This window comes from Oratosquilla oratoria, chromosome 44, assembly GCF_046742065.1.
Source record: "Oratosquilla oratoria isolate Oo_2021 chromosome 44, ASM4674206v1, whole genome shotgun sequence".
NCBI lineage: Eukaryota > Metazoa > Arthropoda > Malacostraca > Stomatopoda > Squillidae > Oratosquilla > Oratosquilla oratoria.
Window position 1 is genome coordinate 23672805 of NC_134820.1, and position 19297 is coordinate 23692101.

General features: G+C 43.0%; 1 protein-coding gene across 3 annotated transcripts in view; it reads left to right on the top strand.

The window, feature by feature from the left end:
- The window catches only part of LOC143022239 (cationic amino acid transporter 4), an 89686-nt gene extending 73589 nt beyond the window's left edge, over positions 1–16097 (top strand). For all 3 annotated transcript variants that reach the window (XM_076180361.1, XM_076180362.1, XM_076180364.1), the window contains exons 3-9: positions 745–993; positions 1783–2489; positions 6638–6798; positions 9786–9873; positions 10256–10478; positions 12097–12258; positions 13501–16097. In XM_076180361.1, coding sequence (XP_076036476.1) covers positions 745–993; positions 1783–2489; positions 6638–6798; positions 9786–9873; positions 10256–10478; positions 12097–12258; positions 13501–13835 — 1925 coding nt within the window. In that variant the 3' untranslated portion in view covers positions 13836–16097. The remainder of the gene's footprint in view (positions 1–744; positions 994–1782; positions 2490–6637; positions 6799–9785; positions 9874–10255; positions 10479–12096; positions 12259–13500) is intronic.
- The last annotated feature ends 3200 nt before the right edge of the window (positions 16098–19297 follow it).

Here is a 19297-nt window from a genome sequence, read left to right on the forward strand (position 1 = left end):
GGGGCAGATCTATATATTTAGTCTAGAATTTAAAGATGAAGTTCGTTCTTCATTTTCTATTTTTTATAACGCTGTGAACAAAATAAAGGTCAATTTTCAGGAGTCGATATTATGTAAGATTTATCAATTGGTTTTAGATTAATTTTTAATTTTGTTCAAGTGCAACTCCTGTTGAATAAATAAAAAGAACATGTGAGGACTAGGTAGAGCAGTAAGTATTCGTTAAAATCAGTTAAAATACTTGGCATATATCTGTATGTGCAATGAGCAGTCTAATAGGCAACAAATGTATTTTCGATCAAACTAGATTACGAAATCGAAAAGTAATCATATACTGTCGTAAAAAATCTCTTGTCGATTGGTTTTATCTTGAAAAAAAAATCAAGTACCACTTATAGGATTGATTGCAAATATATTTGTCAAAACTGTTGTCTGCCATAATGCCAAGGTTAATATGACGTGTACATGTGACATTACGTCATACTTTGGACATTCGAACGTGATACATTGATCATGAAAACTAACAAGTACATCTTTCGTTGTTGTAGACAATCATATTAACCAAAAAATTATCACAAAGAAACTGCTCTGTGTAGACATGAACTACATAATGAACAAATATGGATATATGTTATTTTAGCTCTGGTATGATGTGAGTTAAAACCTCTACCATGTTAGCAACGTGTTACTGAACGCCTCAGGTATTGCCCTATCACTTTACTTCACGTCACCTTTTACCTTCAGGTATCGGGCACATGGTGGGTGCGGGCATCTACGTCCTAACGGGCGCCGTGGCCAAGGACACTGCCGGTCCCGCCATCGTCCTCTCCTTCCTGCTGGCGGGCCTTGCCTCCCTTTTGGCTGCCCTCTGCTACGCTGAGTTCGGGGCGCGGGTGCCGAAGGCCGGATCCGCCTACGTGTATACCTACGTCACCATCGGCGAGTTCTGGGCCTTCGTCATTGGCTGGAACATCATCCTGGAGCACATGATCGGTGAGGTGGTGTGGGGCGGGGTAAAGAGTAACATAATTAGCACTAATCAGCTCTTTTACCCTTGGAGACAATATCGCACCGAATGGGGAATCATACAGGTGGTCAAGGATAGAATCAAGCTAGGCAACAGAGTGGAAGGATATTAGGAGTTAATAGTAATCAACATTCTTTTTTTGTGTAAAGACTATTTTACAATAATAAAAGAATGCTGAGTACTTGGTTCGTATGGGGTTTCACTAAAGTCACAAAAATAATGATTGCATAAAAATTATACAATCAACATTCATGTCGGGAAGGGGACGGGATAGGGAGTAGGGAGGAAGATGGAGGAAGTAATTGTTTGAGTATGTTCAAGTCTTAGCGTAGACCTAACCTAAAAGAATTACATAAGTTGTCTTCTATTTATCTATACCTTATTCGACTGTAAGAATAATAACTTCTGACTGCAAAACATATGAACTTGAATACAAAATCTGATTAGAGTTAATCACGTGTGGTTTAGTTATTTATCTTAAGTCGTGTATTCAAACGAGTGCACCTAATGCTGTCAACTATGACGAATCCCTAGCCACGTCTTCGTCGACGTTGGTCTACTGCATTCCCATGGAACCTGACAAGTACCTGGTATTTTTCCGGTGGCGTTATTGTTAACAATGACCTCACTGCATTTACATCATTGAACTATACTGGAAAGGATTTTTACTTTTGGGGTCCTATCTATTTTATCCATCTGCTGTGCCTATTGCTTTGGTTGTGTTAATTGCCTAATCATGTGTTTCGTGTTCTTAGGCGCGGCGAGTGTGGCTCGAGCGTGGTCGGGTGCAGTGGACAGCATGCTGGGCGGAGCCCTCAGGAACGCCACCATCACCGCCCTCGGGGAAATGCACGACCCGGTGTTGGCGCATTACCCGGATTTCTTGGCCTTCGTCGTGACGCTCGTGTATTGCGGGCTCCTCTCCCTTGGGGTCAAGGGCTCCACCTACTTCAACTCGGTCTTCACGCTCATCAACCTCTGCGTCATGACCTTCGTCATCATCCTCGGCCTCTGCTACGCCGACGTCGAGAACTGGAAACATCCGGGGGGCTTCGCGCCCTACGGGTTCTCGGGTGTCCTCGCGGGCGCTGCCGCTTGCTTCTACGCCTTCGTCGGTTTCGACAGCATCGCCACGTCAGGAGAAGAAGCCCGGGAGCCGGCCAAGTCCATCCCGGTGGCCACGCTCGTGTCCATGGCCGTCGTGACGCTCAGCTACATCCTGGTGGCCGCCACGCTCACGCTCATGGTGCCGTACACGAAACTCAACCCAAGCGCCGCCTTGCCAGACGCCTTTGCCCAGCTGGGCGTGACGTGGGCGCAGTACGTCGTGAGCATCGGCGCTCTCTGTGGGATGACAACGACGCTCTTCGGGTCCCTGTTCAGCCTGCCGCGATGCGTCTACGCCATGGCCACCGATGGTCTCCTCTTCTCATGGCTGGCGAAGGTCAACAACAAGACTCAGGTGAGTTGACGAGGAGGTCCGCCCGTCCACCCACACTCCTTCACATCCACCAACATACCATGGCGGCGTCCTTTGGGCATACTCCTCACTCTCCATATGTCCTGAGCAAGTCAAATCCTTACTTAGGGTCTCAAGCTACCAAGGGCATCTCCCTTAAACATAAAGCTCGTCCCTAAGACAGTCTCTGTGGTCATTTCACATCACCTGGACATATATGTTGTTATTTAATTTGTCAATGATAGACAGCGTTTCTGTCCTCGGAGATAACATCGGGGACGAGTGAAGGGGAGGGGGGACGGACGTCATACAAACGGCAATATATATATATATATATATATATATACATATATATACATATATATATATATATACATATATGTGTGTGTGTGTGTGTGTGTGTATATATATATATATGTGTGTGTGTATATATGTATATATATATATATATATGTGTGTGTGTGTATATACATGTGTGTATGTGTATATATATATATATATATATATATATATAATATATATAGTGTGTGTGTGTGTGTGTGTGTGTGTGTGTGTGTGTGTGTGTGTGTGTGAAGAGCTGGAGTAAAGGAACCATTGTATAGACGAAGAAAGTAAACGCTGGACTCGTCGAAATAAGTTTATCCCTACGTTTCGAACACTGTCCGAGGTTCGTCTTCAGGGATATACAGACAGCAAAGAGAATCAATATTAAAGGGCAAGTGTGCGGCCCTGGGAAAGGTCTCCCAGGCAACCGTTACTCGCCAGGTAAGACACCATAAAAAAAAAAAAAAAAAAAAAAAAATCACTTCTGGGCTTCATCATTGTCCCTTATTTTTGTTTTTTGTTCATTGACATTTATACGCTGCTTCTGATTTGCATTTGATTTTTTATTTACTCTACTGGACTATTTTGTCTCTTCTGTTTTTATATTCATTTTCTATATTGATCTATTCCTCTATATTTAGTTTTACAGGTTATGATATACGTGTATATGTATGTGTATATGTATACCTATGCGTATTGTATTGATATGTTTTTTTTTTTTTTGTGGTGTCCTACGTGGTGATGAATGTACTGTCTGGTGAGTAATGGTCGCTTGGGAGACCTTTCCCAGGCCGGAACACTTCCCCCTTTATATTGGTTCCCGGTGCTATCTCTGTATATCCCTGAAGACGAACGCCAGGCAGTGTTCGAATCGTAGGAATATTGTTTTTTTTTTTCGACAAGTCCAGCGTTTACTTTCTTCGTATATATACATACATACATGTAATATTTATATATATGTACATAATACATAACCGTCTGGGGTATTGGCTGCATGTTATTGAGAGGTTAAAAACTGCTAAATAAAACGCAGCTGATACTTTAGGGTCTATATGAGGCGCCCACCAGGGCCACACATCATATTGTCTGTGGTAGAGGAGATATCTATTCATAGAGAAATGACACTTATTATATTGCGACTGTCCCTCCATTATGCTGTCCCCGACTCTTGTTACTGTCCTGTACCACTTTTCTGAATATTCATTTTCTCATTTCGCCGAACCCTGTGGTGAAGGGAAAAGAATGTTGCCACCAAGTATTTCCACTGGAGTTGTAAGAGGTGACAAAAAAGGGACGGGGATAGGATTAGGCACCCTTTTTTCCTGTAGCCACCAAAGGGGATATTTTTCTGGTGGAAGGTAAGTTGAGAGTGGAGGATAGATGGAGAAAGAAGAAAAGGACAGAAAGTAGGGAATTGCATAAAGTAAACTTCTTAAATGAGAAAGTAAAGGAGAAGGAGTATAAGAAGAAGATGAAAGAGGAGTGGGAGAGAGTGAAGGATAGAGTAGAACTAGGAGTGGGAGGGAGTGAAGGAAAGAGTAGAACAAGGATTGGGAGGGAGTGAAGGATAGAGTAGAACTAGGAATGGAGGAGGAATGGGGATGGTTCAAGGAGGAAGGGAGGAAATAGAAGGAAGGGTGGGATGAGGAACCAAAGAAGGTTGTAGAGGAGAAGAAGCGAGCATTCACAGAGTGGTTACAAAATAGGACGAGAAAATCATATGAAAGGCACAAAAAAAAAAAAAAAGAGAGAAGAGAAGCAAAGCATAAGATAAAGGAGGCAGAGGAGGGCAGATGTGAAATGGGGTAAGAGTATGACAGAAATTTTTGAAAGTAATAAAAATATGCTTTAGAAAGAAATTAAGAGAGGAAGATGAAGCGGTTCAAGTATAGAAGAAAAGTTAAAGTTGCAGATGTACAGATGATAATGGAAGAGACGGCAGTAAGAGGAAGATGGGGAGAGTATTCTAGGGAGTTGCTAAATGTGAAGGAGGATAGGGAGAGAAAGGTAACTGCAGTGGGTAGCGCTAAAAATGACAGTGATGTGTGAGGAAAATAGAGGAGACATAAGAAAAGATGAGGTAAAGCCAGTTGTTAAGAAGATGAAAGCAGGTAAGGCACCTAGGTTAGATGGGTGTCATGCAGAATGTCTAAAAAAAAATATATATATAAAAAAAAAAAATAAGAGAGAGAGAGAGAGATACAGTAATGGTGGACTGGATGGTGAGGTTATTTAATGTTTGTTTAAGAGAGGGTAAAGTGCCAGAGGACTGGAGGAGTGCCTGTATAGTTCCACTTTACAAGGGAAAAGGAGACAAGTGTGAGTGTAGCAGTTTCAGAAGGATTAGTCTGTTGAGTGTGATTGAGAAGGCTTATGGGAGGGGTTTTAATTGGGAGGATTAGGAGAAGAACAGAGGGAGTAATTGGCGAGGAACAGTGTGGGTTCAGGACAAGTAGGGGTTGTGTGGATCAGATTTTTATGGTAAGACAAATATGTGAGAAAGCTATAGGAAAAGGCAAGGATGTTTTTTGGGCCTTTATGGGTCTGGAAAAGGCTTATGACAGGGTAGACAGGCAGCCACTGCTGGAGGTACTGCAGATATATGGGATAGGAGGAAAGCTGTTAAGAGCAGTCAAGAGTTTTTACGAGAGTAGTAGATCTTTTGTTAGAATAAATAAAATGGGGAGTGAGAGGTTTGAGGTAAAGGTGGGACTTCGTCAGGGATGTGTTATGTCGTCTTGACTGTTCAATTTATACATGGATGGGGTGGTGCGAGAGGTAAATGCAAGGGTAATGGGTCAGGGATTGGAGATGGGATGGTTAAAGGAAATAGAGAAAAGTGGGAGATAATCCACTTGTTTACTGACGACACTGCGCTTGCAGCGGAATAAGAGGAGGGATTGAGGAAGTTAGTGACGGAGTTTGGGAAGGTGTGTGAGTGCAAAAGGAGGAAGTTGAAGATAAATGTGGGTAAAAGTAAGGTGATGAGATGTACAAGGGGAGAAAGTGGTACCAGACTGGAAATGAGTATTAAGGGAGAGAGGCTGGAAGAAGTGGATAGTTTTAGATACTTGGGTGCGAATGTGGCGGGAAAGGGAGGAGTGAAGGTGGAGGTAGAATGTAGATTGAGAGAAGCAAGTAAATACCTTGGGGGATTAAAAAGTGTAATAAGAAATAGACATTTGGGAATGGATGCTAAAAGGAGATTGTATGAAGGAGTGATTGTGCTGACAACACTGTACGGGGCAGAAACATGGAACATAAGAGAGGAAGAGAGGAGGATTTTGAATGTGTTTGAGACGAGGTGCCTGAGAAGTATGATAGGAGTTACTAGGCTGGATAGAGTGAGAAACGAGGAGGTGAGGAGGAGAACAGGAGTGGAAAGGGAGTTGGGAGATAGGGTTGATAAAAGAATTTTGAGATCATTTGGACACATGGAAAGAATGAGTGAAGAAAGATTAGTAAAAGAGGTGTGGAAGGCAGAGGTACAAGGAGTGAACATGAGGGGGCGACCAAGGATTAGATGGATGGGTGGAGTAAAAGGGGCATTGGGAAAGAGGGGAATGTCTGTTGAGGAAGGACGAGAGTAGACAGAAGATAGGGGTGAATGGAGAATGGTTGTGTATGGACGATGCTGTGATGCATGAAAGGGAGTGGGTGGGGGATGGGGGTTAGGGAGTATATGTGAAAAAATAATTTGACGCAGCCCGAAGGGACTTCATTCCGTCTTCTCTTTTTCTGCGGCCTTGCTGTGGATGTGCACACACATATGAACGCACAGAAACATATGATGTACAGTAATGATCCCATGTCCTCCCTTGTTGTAGGTACCCATCCTGAACCTGGCGATCTGTGGGTTCTGTTCCGCCGTCATCGCCCTCCTCTTCGACATCGAGAAACTCGTCGAGTTCATGAGCATCGGGACCCTGATGGCCTACACCATCGTCAGCGCCTCCGTCGTTATTCTTCGCTACAGACCGGCCTCCAGGTCAGCCAAGATCCCGCGGAAGTGACATTTCACAAAAAAAAAAAAAAAAAAAAAAAAAAATAAATATATATATATATATATATATATATATATATATATAATAAAAATGATAATAATAATAATTATCCCTCCCTCCCTCCCTCCCTCCCTTCCCCCCTCCCCCATTCCCTCGTGTCTACCTTCTATCCCACCCTCCTATTTCCTCCTTCGCAGACACCATCCCCCTCCCCCCAGCTCTCCTCCTCCTACCGTTCTCCGTCTCCCACTTATCGATCTCGTGATCTCGTGGTTCGGTTCCTCTAGAGGCGCAAGGGGGGGAGGAGGGAAGGGGGAGGGGGGATTTTTCTCCCTCTCCTGATCCCTTCAACTCAGCATCGTGAGTTCTGCTCAGACTGCGCCTGGTGATTTTAATCAGGTTGTGGGTAGACTCAGGGCAATAGGGTACTGATCCCAATGTTGCTCAAAGTCGGCTTTCAAGCCGATGAAAATCGCCTTGCGGCAGGCTAGCCAGAGCAGAGGATGTTCACTATGGGTGTTGCCAGGTTGTGATTGCAGAGCGCTTATTGTCGTCCTTATCCCACCGTCCCGTGAGACGGGCGTCAGGAGAGAATCATGTCCCTGTCAGATCCCGTCAATAACCATCTGTCACCTCCATCTGGAGGTGCAGACCCGAGGGGCTGGTATTCGATATCAGGACTGAGGCCAAGATTTCGGTTAATTTTGTATTTCCTCTGCATTACGACATAAGGAGGGCTAACAACCAATGGCTGCACTTTTCTCGTATTATTACACAGAAATCGTACCACGCTTATGTAGCACAGACAACTGGCCAAAGTGTCTTTCCAGAAAGATCTATAGGAGACCCCATATACCGCTGTCAGTCATTGCTGAACTGCGGGTTTCCAGTCTGTGAAAATGAGGAAACAATCATTATTATTATTATTATTATTATTATTATTATTATTATTATTATTATTATTATTATTATTATTATTATTATTATTATTATTGGTAAATCTTTAGTTTTGACCATGGGAGGAATATAGCATTTGAAAATTAAAATATCATTTTTGTAAATTAAAATGTATCAACGTAATATGCAATTTTGTGTGCGGAAATGAAAAACATAAAAGGTGCTAAAACAGATTTCTTAAGTAACGAAGTCGTGTACGACGAATGGTACGCCATGTTTGTTATGGTAGATGCCGACGTCGAAGAAATGAAAGGATGATAAATTCGTCTAAGGTAAACTAAACTAACCTAACCTGTGTTTAATAAATCATTACCTGCAAATTAGATGTCATCCGGCTCGTCCTCGTTGTCGTCGTCGTGAGAGACGTTGGCGGGCTTTTCAACCACTCTCAGCTTGCGGAGTATACAAATTAATATTTAATTTTCTATTGCTATATTCCTCCCATGGTCGAAACTAAAGATTTACCGGTTAGGTTAGGTTAGTTTAGTTTACCTTAGACGAATTTATCATCCTTTTATTTCTTCGACGTCGGCATCTACCATAACAAACATGGCGTCCCGATATCCTATGCTACCGACTTCGTTCATTAGCATATTTAGCTTGTAGCAAGGTATTTTTATTTTCATTTCCACACACAAAATTGCATATTACGTTGATACATTTTAATTTACAAAATTAATATTTAATTTTCTATTGCTATATTACTCCCATGGTCGAAACTAAAGATTTACCTTATTATCATTATTATAATTATAATTATTATTATCATTATTATTATCATTATCATTATTATTATTTTTACTGTTATCAGTATTATTATTACTATTATTATTACTATTATTATTATTAACTATCATTATTATTATTATTATCATTATTATCATTATCATTATTATTATTATTACTATAATTATCATTATCATTATTGTATCATTATTATCATTATTCTCATTATTATCACTATTATCATTATTTTTATGACATTCATCATTACTATTAGTCATCCCACTTGTGATGATCTAACAGTTAAGTGACATCATATATCTATCAACATAAATGTCGAATTGTTGTTATGGTCGCTATTATTGTGCAATGTTTTCAAGTGATTTGAGATTACTAAAAGTTTATGATGGGGAGTTGTGGAAATTTCGATGTTTTTCTAAGTTTGGTATATTGAATGCGTCCATTTTCTATGGCATTTACATTAGAGATCCATTAGATTCTATTCCCATTAGAGATCCATTAGATTCTATGATATACACTCTTTTTTCAGCAACATATTCGGCCGGCTATCAGTTTATAGATTACTGACATTATCGCTATTAATAACATTATTATTATCCTCATTACTACCGGCGTTACCATTAATCGTTATAATCGTCATTATCATCGAGTCAAATGTCGTTTCTCACTAACGTTTACTTCCGCGCCACTTATGACGTAAAATCAAAAGGAAGATAAGTAGATAAAGAAAATGTATCGTAAACTGGATGGAAATACTGGCGTTTACCAATGTATCTGATATAGAAGAACGAAACATTACTACCTGGGAAGGTCTACGGAAGACACGTGGCTTGAAAACGATTTTGGGACTGCGCATGCCCGGCGAGACCGAGGCAAGGTTCTCAACGTTATGTGTTGCTGTTCATTATCCTCCTGGAGGTTCGGGTCACCTCAACACGGAACGAGATTGTTGGGCTCATCCACTAACTGTCATTAGTTTTCTTTCTGTTTGTAAATTTCCTTGTAAATTATGTGGGCCCCATATATGGTTAATGGTATAATTCTATATCGAGATATACAGTTCAAATTGGCCGCACATGCATATATTTACACTATTTCATGAGTTACATTTTGACTTCCATCATACACTGATATTCTCTAACTTAAATATTTAACAAAATTATACGTGACGACCGGCAAAGTTTCAAACATACACTCGTGGCGAAGTGGGATGGTTGGATGGATGGATAGATGGGTCGAAATAGCTGACGGCATCTTATGACTCTTCCAGGAGCGGGCTTGTGGGTGGTGCCTCTCCCACGGGCTCCATCACGCCCGCCCTCAAGACGCCCACGTCGCCTGGAGATGAGGACTCCAAGGTAGGTAGAGACACACCCTACAAGTCGACATCAGATACAGTCAGGTAATACGAGCTTGCTGTAGCTTAGCGTGCAGTCGTGTGCGTAAATCCCTCACAAATTTGGAGCATATTTTCGTATAAAGTGAAAATACTTTCGTAAACCAAACATTCACACTGTTGTAATATAGATCTTCGAATGCCTAGCGTGCAGCATTTTGTTACGCATTCCCCTGAACCTGACCAAATCATTTGGTATTGGGTACAGCAAAATGCTTATGACCCTTACTGAAACGATCAAAGTCAGTTGGAGATTGGACTAATCTTTATTTCTCCTTTTCCTCTTCTTTTCCCCCCACGGCCGTGCAACCCTTGCCTCCTCCTCCTCCTCGCCCTTCGTCCAGTTCTTCCGAGAGGGGGGCACACTCCGACCGTCCTTCCATTGGATCGTGTGGATTGTAGGACAGCGGGAGGCAGGGAGCATGGTCGCCTTCGCCGTGGTCGTCTTCACCGTAGTGAGCGCCTCCCTCAGCTCCCTCCTGCAGTGGGGCAACGGGTTCCTGGGCCCTTCGCCGCAGGCCTGGGCTGTCTGCCTCGTCGTCTTCCTCCTGCTCATCCTCGCGACGTGTAAGTTAGAGTAATACTCGAGGACGGGGTCGTCTATAGTGGAAGAACCAGGCAGAAGAGCTCTATCTGGCCTTATGCACCAGAAGGATTTTTTTTTTCTTTCTTCAAGTCGATCCCTTCGTCCCCCCCCCCCCTCCGCCACTTCGGTGTCACCTCTTCAGCTGAAGACGCTACAGTACCAAAGTGGTTGGCAAGACAGCCCCAGTCCTGTCGCCACGCTGTCGTTTCCGAAGCTGAATAGAATCCCTTGGTTTTAGTCAGAATATAATTACTTAAAAGCGGCATTGTGGCGCAGGTGCTAGGAAATGCTCTTCTAGTTCGGAAACGGTGTTTTTCCTTCGACCCGAGTAGTGTGGTGGGGAACAGGGACGACTTTTCATCAAAGAGGTGTCGAGACGGGAAGGGCGTTATATGGGTCATGTGCATATAGTGTGTGCTTTGACCTAGCTACCCTCAATAAGAGGGGAAAGGGTTCTTGGTACGTATTATTTGTATAATTCTGAAGAAGAAGAAAACTTCTTAATCTACATTTTTTCTCTCTCTTTCTTTTACGATGCTGTAAGTAGCTTTGTTCAATTGAAGACGGGGCCGCCTTGGGTGGAGAGCATAAACGATATCTATCATTCGTGTGATTGCCATTCCTCTTCTGATTTAACAGGCTTTCCCCTTTCTCCCTCTTACTCTTGCACGACCCATCAGGGGTTGACTGTGTTTATAATAAATACTAACCACTCACAGAACAAGGATAACAACTGTTACAATTTCAAGTCACTTTGTGTGTGTGTGTGAGGGAGAGACACGGTCGCCAAACTTTAATTTGTCAATCTCGTCTGAAATACAACAGATATAGGCAAGTTGTGTATTATTAGGACAAACTGAACTTTTAGAAGCTATGCCAAGGGTTTGCCTAAATGAGATAATTCGGTGAAAATGAGACTATGTCTGCTGTAGCTATGAAGAGTGTACTCGGGGACTCGAATACTCTTTTTGAAGCGTCGTTCATGACTCAGCTGCTAGTTTCTTGGCTTTGTGATTATGTCGGCGCGGATCAGGGTTCGAATCTCTTGGCAGAGCTTCTAAAAATTCAGGTATAGACAAGTTGTACCCAAGATCAGAGTGGCTATTCCATGGACCGCCATCACACAAGAGGAGTACTCCAGTTATCCTATAAGATGAAAAAACAAAATAAACTTTTCCTATTACTCTCTCTAAACTGGGGTTGTCCCACTTATTAAATGTGGTAACATATTCCAAAAATCTACAACACTTGGGTGTGGAAATGAATGGCTGCATTCCCTCTCCCATGGGAACGACGATCCCCTAAGACTCTTAGCTAGATTTTCGAGAGTCGATGTGGCTGCTCCGAGAAATGGTTACACGGCAGGAGATCCAAGGAGGCTCCGTCCCTATGATTTCCTAATTGTAACAAGACTGGGGCGGGGGTTGAAACCTACGTGGGAATCTGGCCGGGAGCCTGCGAGGTGGCGGGGTCCATCATCTCTGACCTGGAGTTGCTCAACAACAGCAACAACAACAACCACTCTTATTCTTGTGATTCGGTTCCCTTTCTGCAGGTGGCGAAAACAAGGCGCTTACTAACCTCTGGTCCGTTCCACAGGCGTGATGGTGATCGTGGGCCACGAGCAGAACGGGATCAACCTCTCCTTCAAGGTCCCTCTCGTCCCGTTCGTTCCCCTGGCGTCCATCTTCTTCAACATGGCCCTCATGACGCACCTCAACGTCCTCACCTGGGTGCGCTTCGTCATCTGGATGATTCTGGGTGAGTGAATACGGAAGTCTTAGTGAGCGAGATGATTCGGGGCTGGGGAGGGCTGTTCTGGTGGTGTCACATATTTTTTCAATAATAACAATTGCTGGCTCAAGTTTCAATAAGTGGGGAGCCTGTAGCTCCACAGTGGCTGACCATCCCACAGATCTCTCTGGGGAGAAACTTTGGACTTATCTGTATTGTATTAGTGTGGGACTGTTTCTCTGTCACCTACTGTTAGTAGGAGGAAAGAAGCTATCGTCGATTGTCAGCTCTCACTTGTGAAAAAGGTATAAGAAATACAATTGAAAATGAGAGAGAGAGAGAGAGAGAGAGAGAGAGAGAGAGAGAGGGAGAGAGAGATCTTAGGCCCAGTCCGGAGACTAAGTGTCAGCCCCTCAGGGCTGCATCTCCTGATATAAGCGAGAGGGTTGATGGATCTTAAAAATGGCCAGCTTCACTGTCCATCTTACAGATCCATCACATGCAGGAACTCACCGTTGGTCCCTGTGTTTCATGTATGGAATCAGAATGATAACTTTTTAATATAACTCCGTATGGAGTATTAACTATAAATTTTTTGCAATCAGTATCTTAGGGGCATTAGTGACATCATCTATGGGCCAAATCACTCCGGATTCTTTTATGACTAGACACTGTCTCCCTTCAAAAAAGAATGCTGTTCATTTCTACTACCCCGCCTTATATCTCTACCTTCCCGGCAAGATAGTGACCCTAAGGACAGAAACACAGGTTGTTGATGCTAAAATACTAATGTTCTTTAATTTTAGTCTTACCCTTAAATTTCCTAATGATGAAGGTTTCTTCAGTATAATGTGATCGCTTGGTGGTGGGCAGAACAAAATGGGTGGGTGTCGGTTACCTCCACCTCCCCCACATCTCCACAATGGAAAGACACTCAAAAATGCCGTGTGTGAAAAGAGAAATCACCTTGTGTCGACTAAAACTGTTGAGAATGGGGAGGGAGAGACGGGGCAGGCCAAAACGCGTGACTAGACAATCCAAACTGTCATCTTTACCACCAACATTCTCACACAAACCTATCAATCACTATACCTCAGCCGGTTCAGTCCTCCTTACACTATATTTGGTCCACAGACCCAAGTCCCAAAACCCCGGCAAATAACCCAACTTTCGAGTCTGAAGTGACTTTGCACCCTCCACTCTAGATCCACTTCCGTCAACATCTCCCGATAGCTATCTGATCCCTTGATGTTCTTCCTCCTCACACAGGTCTCCTGGTCTACTTCCTGTACGGGATGAGCCACTCGAAGGAAAGCCAGCCGGTGAGCACTTACTCGACCCTCATCAGCCAGCCAGCGCCGGCGAACAGCACCGTCTTCGGCGCAATGCAACAGACCTTCACGAACGTCACTGCCAGGATCTCTGGCACCAAGAGAGACGACACTACGCCCATCGTCAGGCAGGAGGAGGGTAGAGGGGAGGAAGAGGAAGAGGAGGTGGAGGAGGTGGACGAGGAGGAGGAGGAGGAAGAGGAGGACCGGGGCAGGCCGGAGTATGGTGACGCACAGGGGACAGTGCGTCGGGTCCCAGAAAACTACAAGTAGGACCTCGACAAAAAAGAGACAAGAGTTCGATGGGGTAGGTGGAAGGTGACCTCGGCGAAGGAGAATGAACAGTGGGGAGAAAGGGAGGAGGTAGTACCAGGAGGGAGAAGAGAAACGTCAGAAGTGACAAGAGGTCACTGACGGTGGGAGGAGGCAGGCGCCTAACGGCACACGCAATAGAGAGGGCGACTTCAGGAACAAAGGCCCGCAACTGGTTTTTGATTGGAACAAAGACCTTCCACGTGCTCTTACATTCTGAATCAGATGGTCTGTTTTGCTTCAGCCGCTGCGTGTTTTCGATGGGTTCATTCATGCTAAATTTGAGGTGCGTGCATAAAGGAAACAAGTCTACGCAGGAGGCGTGTCCAGAAGAAGCTGGCAGCTCGAGCGCGTTAAAGGAAGTAGCTCAAGTCCTGTTTTTCTTCTGCTTACGCCGGAGGCCGTTCAGGTAAACCGGTTTCTTTGTGAGCATACCCTTACGTAGGAGTAAGCAAACTGAGAGCATGGAAACATAAAAGTAGGAACATGGAATCACTGGAAAAAGGCAAGTGAAATGTGAAAAGAAAAAGTAAATATGAAATGAGACTCGGAGGTGAGTGAGTCAGGAAGGAGATCAGGAAAAGTGCTGACGAGTTCCAGGCAGTCTTCTATCCCGGCCGGTTCCCCTCCCTCTCTCTCCCTCGCTCTGGAAACAATCCTTCGAGATCACAATGGCGTTGGGTCGCTGGTCAGGCTTCTAGGTTTTAGCCTTCGTCTCGCGGTCACAGAGGGATCTGTGGTCCCACCCAGACGAGAGGTCAAACCCAAGTGTGACCTTCAAGTAGGAGCAAAGGCGGGGGCGATGGTCCTCCTTGGCTCTTACGAAAGGTAACTCGTCCTCGACAATCCGATTAACGTATCGAAAGGACAAAATGGCAAAGTTTTCAAAACCCTTTCCCGTGCAACTTCTACTAATCTTATCGGCCAATCCTTCCCCTTCTTACTTCTATCGACCATCTCAGCCCTGACTTTCATCCGACTCATTCTCCATTCACTCCATCTCCCAACTTTTCCAAGTCCACCCTACCATGGAGCTAAAACTTCTAAATTTTTACGATGCATGTTCGAGTGACCCTCAGAAACGTCCCATCCCAGCACCCCTCCATACATCCACCCACTTAAAATCATCACTAAACCCACTACCGAACCCAGCATGACGGATGAGGAGAGCCCAAGTCGACCCAACACCACCCAGAACGTTTCCATGCACGTCCCTATGTGCTCACCCAACTACCCATGCACATATTCGCTCATAAGCGCGTCAATATAAGCGTTGTTGCCTCTATATTTTTGTACACTTCTTGGTCTCCAAAGGTCACAGCGATTCTAGCATGTAGTGTTGACCTGCAAAGCCAAAACGTTTTAAGGTCGATAAAAAACGCTCTTGTGCTAGTTCCCCCATATGATTAAAAGTTGCAAATGTTTTTAAGAATAGATAACTGACCGATCTAAATGTTGATGTTAACATGTAGTCGTCAACATTACAACTGTTGCAGGTCGTTAGACGAACAGAGGGTCTGTATAATCAATCTCTCGCGAAAGCTTGTCGATACTGATGTCAGGCGCTCACTGCCGCGTGACATCGAAGACTCGCGATGTCAAGATTTCACTCCTGGTGCTGCATGGTATGGGAGATTTATGATGTCGAATCCTGCATAGCACAAGCTATCCATGGGATAAAACCCTTAATTGTACTGGGTTGTCCATGTAGCCAAAGCTGCCTGGCACGGTTATAAATCGATGGTCGTCGTGTGCTGTACTACGCAGGTTTCTGTGGCGTCGAGTATTACCTTGGTGTTACTTTGTTTTATTACTATACTGCGCTTGAAATCTGAGGCTTCAAAAAATGTCATGGCTCTCAGTCAACCGTATATAGCTTCGTCCACCACAAGAGCATCATATGCCCCTTTTGTCTGCAGATGACAAACCAGCAGTATGAAAGTGGTTTTCTTCTGCAGACAAAGGATGATAGTCTGTCACTGAGAACAATATTCTCACTCATGTCTGCAGACACTACGAGGATGCTGTTGTGGTGGACAGAGCTTATGGACGAGCAGTCAGGTGGCTGTATATCTGGGCTCATGTTATCATAGACTTTGAGAACTAAAAGTTACCTACAAAATAAAGTTCTTGGTGGCCACATTTAACTTTTCAACAGTTCACAAATTACTTTAGGGAGATAACAGTAAATTAAATAGTACCCCCCCAGAGGTAAAAAAAAAACACTGGCTTGGAGAATTTGAATTTTTAGAACAAGTTTTGGTGTAAGGAACTTGAGTAGATGTTTACCATGTAACTTTTAACCTTGAAATCTTGAAGATGAACTGTAAGAGCACGTTTATCCTTACGTCTTTATAAATCCCAGCCCTGATCTCCAGTCTGATGCGCTGTTCCATGTCCAACCTGCATGAGGTGCCACGTCTTCTCAGATCTTCAAATCGCTTCTCAGACGGACCGTTGATTTAAACCTTGTTGTGGTTATAGGTGCTTGGGACCGTTCGTTAATAAGTGAAAATTGCTGGTTCAACTTCGGCACTGTTCACGGCAGAAACCTTGGAAGTTTAAGTTGTCGTCTGCAGTCACAGCCCTTTATGATGGGAACCAATTCTCTGTCACAATGCCTGTTTACTAAGGGTGAGGAAAACTTCTCAATACCTGCGTTTGTAGATCCAATTTCTACATGGCACCCGAAAACAAAATATACTTTGTTGATGTGAGCCTGGCAGACATATTACTTTTGATGAATATTGTCAACTATTTGGTTCTTCAATCTTAGATTTCACTGTATAATAGTTTTCCATAATTTTCCATCCTCTTTCGTGATGGCATGATTTTTGTTCTACGAGTATAATCAACCTTCGTCAGGGAGAAAATGAAGAGTAACCTTGATCGTTATTTTTCGAAATGAACTGAATGGTGTCCATAAACACCTTATAGGAGTGGACGGGGGGTGGGGGGTGGGGGGTACTGGGTCTAGCCCCGTGGGAGTCACAAACGGAGAGCTAGTGGGAGAATGCACGTTGATTCTGTTTAGTGTTTAAGGCGAAGAAAGAACAGCAACACATAAGAATGGAGGGCACACACGAGATAACGAGATGAGAACTACCTTGTATGCACCCTAGGAACCCGTGACGTCACTCTATGGTACCAAGTATCCCTGGATACCTGACGCTGACTACCTGGGTACCTGGTAACGCCATGGCCCACAGCTACAGGAGTATGTAACACTAAAAGCTGGGGCGCGTTCCTCGGTGCGTTACTATATGCGTTCCTCGGCGTCCTGAGCAACGTCATGCCAGTCAGGACACCGGGGAACGCATATAGGAAAAACACAGAGGAACGCGCCCAGTTCCCATGTGTCACGTAACTTCACGTCACGCGCTGCACTGAGATTTTCAAGGCCCGAAGTGTGCCTGCATGTGTGTGTGTGTGTGTGTGTGTGTGTGTGCATATATACACACACACACACACACATATATATATATATATATATATATATATATATATATATATATATGTATATATATATATACATATATATACAAATATATATATATATATATATATATATATATATATATATATATATATATATATATATATATACATATATATACTAAATCTTGTGTGCCACTGTGACGCATTGAATTTCGAGCTCACCTCGTACCGATGTGGACCCAGGTTCGATTCCCAACGGCCACTGGAGGTTGCCACCAGCAATTGATCTCCTAGCACACTGGGCAAAGGTGAGAGCTTCGTAACCTCCTCGCCTCTCTTGCTCGTCCCGTCATGAGTCGATATATATATGCACGTCATCAGTGAAGAGAATGACGTCGATGAGTGTGTGGCGAAATCTGTAGTCTTCTCGAGCTAGAGGAGTGGGTGGGGGGTGGGTGGAAGGTGGAGAAAACACCTGGCGAGTCGCTCAATGTGAAGCATAATTTCAGGAGGTAAGAATTAATGTATTCCACGGACGGATAAATGTCGATTTACAAGCTTGGCGCCTTCAGTAATCCCAGTGGTGTTTTTGTTATTATTATCATCTTTCTTTTTCTTTTTCTTTTTACGTTTTACCCAGCCAGACGATTTGAACCCCATTGATAGGGGATCGGGTCAATCGGAACCACCTCAGACTAGAGGTTCACATCAAAACAAAATAGAATCGTCTGGAGCCGATCCCGTTATACTGAAAGTGCCAGGCCGATGAAAAAAATATATGGTTATTTTTAATATGGAATTTGAATAAAAATTTATCATAAAAATCTATGACCTATTTCTAATATATTTAACTATTAAAGAGATAGACGTATATGAATATTGAGAAAAATATATATAAAACTTTATTTTGTATAGCAAAGGTGATCTCTTGCGACCAGGGCAGAGCCAACGCAACTTGAAATTAGTTTTAGGCATTTGCCTGTGTATAATAAAATCGAAAGCCTCTATGTGTATATACATATGCATATATATATATACAGTGTATACCTTCCTGCTTTCATTTCTACATTGTAGGAAAATACAGTCTTTTAATAACCCGTGTCAAAATAAATAAAAGATAGATACATACAATTTGATTTGTTTTAATGTCACCCGCACATACTCCGTATTAATATTGAATGCATTTTATCCATTCAGATATTTTAGTGACTTCTGTGAAATCCCTACAAACCAAATTAATGCAGCATTTTTTCTTTTTCTTTTTGTGATTGGAGATTAATTTCCCACAGGAAAAAATAATATTACTCCGTTTTGCTGATACCTTAATTTTTCCCTATACCATCTTCATATCTGCATCCCCAAGAATGGCGAGGCCGTATTTCCGAACTTTCTGACAGATGGCGCGCATGGAGCATGAACCGCTCGAAAACACCAATCACCTGAACTGAGTTTACTTGTTTGTTTAATTTAATATCACGCGGGTTAGAGAAAACTCTAGGCAAGTTCCAGTTAGGACAATCTTAACTTTCAGTTGACAAACTATCATTGTTTCCATACTGGTCATATTACTTTTTTGTGCAAATGCTGGTCCCGTGGTCCTTGATAAATGGAAGAAACAAGTAATACAGTGGCCAAAAAAATTCTCAGCATTTTATAAAACACTTCAGTGAGAATAATAATTGGAAGTATTTCAACACATTACTGAGGGTAAATCTTTAAATAATATAAGAATAAGTATTACTTTTGCTCAATATTTTTAAAGAAACTAAAATGAGAACATATATTTCAATCTATATTCAAAATCATATTATTCATGCTACAGAGTACATCTCTTTAAAAGCGTCATCTACATTTACAAAATTCAGGTTAACCCCCCAATATATATGTATGTACTGGATATGCCACTGCAACATACGTAATGCAGCTGGGATGCTTGCAATGAGCCACAGGAACTTTGCCCAGTACCCGTTACACTAAGACTTTCG